The sequence below is a fragment of the Lissotriton vulgaris genome, chromosome 6, assembly GCF_964263255.1.
Source record: "Lissotriton vulgaris chromosome 6, aLisVul1.2, whole genome shotgun sequence".
In the NCBI taxonomy this organism is placed as follows: Eukaryota; Metazoa; Chordata; class Amphibia; order Caudata; family Salamandridae; genus Lissotriton; species Lissotriton vulgaris.
In genome coordinates this window covers 49,490,397-49,494,816 of record NC_141694.1, presented here as the reverse complement: position 1 = coordinate 49,494,816, position 4,420 = coordinate 49,490,397, and the positions used below count along the sequence as shown (strand labels likewise).

The 4,420-nt window shown below is 49.4% G+C and overlaps 1 protein-coding gene across 1 annotated transcript; it reads right to left on the bottom strand.

Moving 5' to 3' along the window:
* Positions 1-1,741: 1,741 nt before the first annotated feature.
* LOC147706771 (uncharacterized) lies at positions 1,742-3,402 on the bottom strand. Its single transcript, XM_086925125.1, has 2 exons — positions 2,976-3,402; positions 1,742-2,700 (listed from the first exon to the last, which is right to left on the bottom strand). Exons 1-2 carry the CDS (start codon positions 3,400-3,402, stop codon positions 1,742-1,744), a joined length of 1,386 nt encoding a protein of 461 aa, XP_086781251.1.
* Between the last annotated feature and the right edge of the window lie 1,018 nt (positions 3,403-4,420).

The following is a 4,420-nucleotide window of genomic DNA, read 5'->3' as shown; positions in this document are numbered from 1 at the left end:
CTGGTACGTGGAACAGTGGCTCACTTAGGGTAAATACAAACTCTGAGGGCCAGATGTAGGTAGGCGTTTACCGGGTGGTAACGGCCGAAAACCGGTAAAATCGGCCGTTACAGAGGAAATGAGATGTAGGAGGCCATTATTACCGATTTTAGAAAATCCGAGTCGGAAACATACCGACTCGGTAAGAATGACCCGGTAAAATTACCGTGTCGGAATATACCGTATACATAAATACCGAGTTGGTATTCTCCGACTCGGTAAATCAGAAACGGTAAAAATTAGCCTTGGAGATGTAGGTAAGCACAAAAATACTGATTCTGCCGAAAAACGGTATTTTTTAGTCGGTATTTACCATGCATTGAAAGCAGGTGGTAACCAAGGGTGGGCTATAAAAAAAGTCCCAAAATGCACCTCAGGACCCATGATGGCGGCTTTTTACATCATAGCAAGACGGCAGAGACTACAGGCAGCAGGACAGAGAGAATGGCTAAGGGAGGAACAAGTGTACAGGCAGAGGATAACACTGTTCCAACTGACAGAGCCTGAAATACTGCAGAGGTACAGGCTACACCCAGACACCATCAAGCAATTGATCAGGGACCTACACCCTCTCCTGGACCACCCAACACCCAGGGCCCATGCCATCCCACCTCATGTCCAGGTGCTATGTAGCTTACACCTGCTGGCCTCAGGGAGCTACCAGAGTGTGATAGCTGTAGTGGGTGGCGTGTCCCAGGGCTGCCTGTCCCGCTTCTTCAGGAGGTTTCTTGACGCCATGATGCAGAGGATGGGGCATTATATTTCATTCCCTGTTACACCGGCAGAATTAGCCAAAACCAAGACTGACTTTTATCAACTGGCACACTTCCCTCACGTGATCGGCTGCATCGATGGCACCCACGTCCCACTCTGTCCACCTGCAGCCACAGAGCACATATACAGGAATCGCAAATCGACGCACTCCATCAACGTCCAGGTCATATGTAATGCAGGTAACCTCATCACTGACATCGTAGCCAAGTTCCCCGGAAGTACCCATGGTTCATACATCTTTCAGAATAGTGGAATATACACACGCCTACTTGCCGGAGAATTTGGAAATGGATACCTGCTAGGTAAATCACATTGACACACCCTGACACTCACATTAGATCTACGTCTCATGTACTTGCAATTAATGTCTATCTTTCTCCCCCTAGGCGACAGTGCATATGCCCTGCGGTCCTTTGTGCTCACTCCCTACCTCAACCCATCCACCAGGAGTGAAAGGCGATACAACGTGGCTCACAGATCCACACGAAACGTAGTTGAGCGCACATTTGGACTCCTAAAGAGCAGGTTTCGCTGCCTCCACAAGAGTGGAGGTGCACGGCAGTACACCCCAATCATCTGCTGCAAAATAATAGCGACCTGTGCAATGTTGCATAATCTCGCCACCAAGCAAGGCACTGAGGTGGAGCTCACATATCATGAGGACATTGATGACGACCCAGAGGTGGCAGAGCCCAAGCTACAGTGGCAGCAGCAGCTACAGATGGGAGACTGAGACGGGCAGAGGTTACACAACAATATTTCTGAGTGAGTAAAGAGACACAGGCATGAATGTAACTTTGTGGAAGTAGTTTAATATTCACTACGCCACAGCATTGTTTGCTCACATTGGGCTCACTAATACAAACACTCCATGAGTGTGATGTCACGGTTAACACCACCGTGACTACAGCCTGGGTGGAGTGCAAAGTCATTGTTTGTGGGCACGGGCCACAGGGCGGGGCTGCTGTGACTGTGAATCAATGTCCTCACGCTGGCCTGTCACACTTCCCCCACGCCTGCCACTCCTCCGTAACTCATGCACAGGAGTGATTGCACCACTCCTGCTGGTGGACCCCTCGCTTTCGGCAGCACAAGTGTCGCCTCCAGTGCCAGTCTGATGCGCGAGCACCAGCTCCATTGCAGAGGTCATCCTGGCCATGCCTTCACTTAAATTGTTGCAGCGCTGCACTATGGCATCCTGCATCGTGACTGACCTGTTCAGGGCCTTGGTTTGCTGGCGCACATCCACACGGGCCTTGCGTCTCTCCAAATGGTCCCTGTCCAATTTGTCACACAGGACAGTCATGCACTGTGTTATATCTGATATTCCTGACGCCATGGATTGCATGCTCTCTGCCATTTCCCCTATGCCCTTGCCTACTGCTTCCAGTTTATTATTTGTTGTGCGTGCGTGCCTCTGAACCCCCATCATTGCTTTTGCCTGCAGGCGCTGCACCTTCACCATGGTGGCCTCCAGTCCGCAGAAGACACCTTGGACATGCCGCACATCCTCTACCTCCCGTGGCCGTCGCCCTCGGACACTGGCCCGCGTGACTCTGGGACTGGGCTGCTGCTCGGTGTTGCCTCTGTCCTGTGTGTCACCCTCCACCTCCTCCTCCTCCGATGATGTTTGCAGTATTCTGCGAGGGGGCACATCATGGCTCCTGACTCTTCCCAGCACTGGGGATGGTGATGTGGGGGTGGGTGATAGTTCTGCCGCTCCTGTGTCCTGACTACCGAATAGGAGAGGGGATTGTGGATTTTCTGCAGTTGCCTCCTCAGGTATCGGGGCTGCCTGCTCTTGGTCCTGCCCTCCGTGAGATGTGCTAGGTCCGGCTCCTTCCCTCCTCTTCTCTCTGACCTCAGCTGTGCTGCGCTTTGACTCTCCTGTGGACAGACATGGACATTGTGTCAGTAATGTTGTTCACCTGTGTCATGAGATAAAATACACTTCTATAGCACTTTAGCCTGTCTCTCATTTGCCTATGCTACTTGTCTGTTGCTCCCCTTGCTGCAATGCACGCTGACTGCTCTGAGGTATCTACACATGACTACATTTCACAGGATGCATTGCAGGACATTAGTTAAACCTGTTGTGGAGTCTGATTTGTCCTGTGAGGGGAATAGGTAAAAGGGTAAATGATAATGTTCTTGCATCTTACCTGGTTTCTTTGCTCCTCTTGCTGAGCTGTCTGCGTCTCCAATTCCGTGAATACATTCCTTCTCAAGGGTGGATGCGACCATCTCCTCAATGTGGGTGAGTCTGGGGGCTCTGTTTCTTCCTCCGCCTGTAGCAGCACTTTCCTTGCGGTGGGCAGCAAGCTTTATTTTGGTGATTATGCGGATGTCATACCACCGTTTTTTTAGGTCTTCTAGGTCACGGTGGGTGACACCAATGGCATTTACCTTGCCTTGTATGTCCAACCAGGTGCTGCGTTTGATTGATTCAGCAACATGCAGAGTTTGCTTTCCAAAAATTTTGCCATAATGTCTGACAACCTCCGAAATCAGCACCTGCAGTTCCTCCTGGCTGAACTTCTGCTTCCTTTTGCGCTCTGCAGCATCTCTCTGTGCCTCCTGGCTCTCCATCTTGCTGTGTATTTTGTCTCAGGTAAGGCTGCTCCACACTCTGTCCTCCTGCTCTCCTGACTGTTTGTTTCTGCACCTGCATGGGCGTGGCCTGTCCCAGGTACTGGGGTGTGGTGGTTGGATCTGATTGGTTAGTTCCCCTGTGGCTTGGAATTTGGGTGTGGTTGAAGTACCTGATTGGTTCACAGGCACACATGTTTGTCAGTTTCAAATTCTTCGGCGGTTAGTTCCGACACGGTAAATACCGGGTCGGTTTTTACCTACTCAGTATTTTCCGGGTCGGGAGTTGCCATTCATTCCTATGGGCCATGGCACCGGTGGATCGGTTTGGGTTTTTCCGTCTCGGATTTTACCGTGCAGGTATATTCCGAGACGGTAAATACCGTTTCCGATTACCGACAGGTTCCGAGTCGGTATTTGTTACCGGCATTCTTACCTACATCTCATTTTCCTACTCGGTAATACCGAGTCGGTATGACTCGGTATTTAAGAGGTCGGTAAATATAATTTACCTACATCTGGCCCTAAATCTTAAGATAACTGTTTCTTAAGGTTCTTTCATATGAAGGGTGGTCTTGAGAGTAATTTAGGTGTGTCCTCTCTTTGTTTTTACTTTTGGCAGTCCCTGGAAAAAGTGAATTGTGTGTCCAGTACTGGTGCCTAGGCGACTTTGTTTGCCATGAAGAATTTGCCCTAAAATTAATGTGGCAATGAAACATGTTGGCGCAGTAATAAACGGTCGGCATGATAAGCAACCGCTTTTAATTTGAATGAGTGCACAGTTGAATAATAAAGTTGGTTCTAAGTAATGTGCACTTTTTTCAATTTTAACTACACAGGGTCGCATCGTGGGATGTGATCTTTTCACTTCACAGCACCTATTCTATATTATTTTTCTGTTTTGGACACCACATTTATTTTTCGAGACAAGATGACTACCAATGATGATAAAAGTGGGCATAACTGGTGAGTACCAACTAGTGAGCTCATTTAGTGGTGCACACGTGAGGGGTCATCT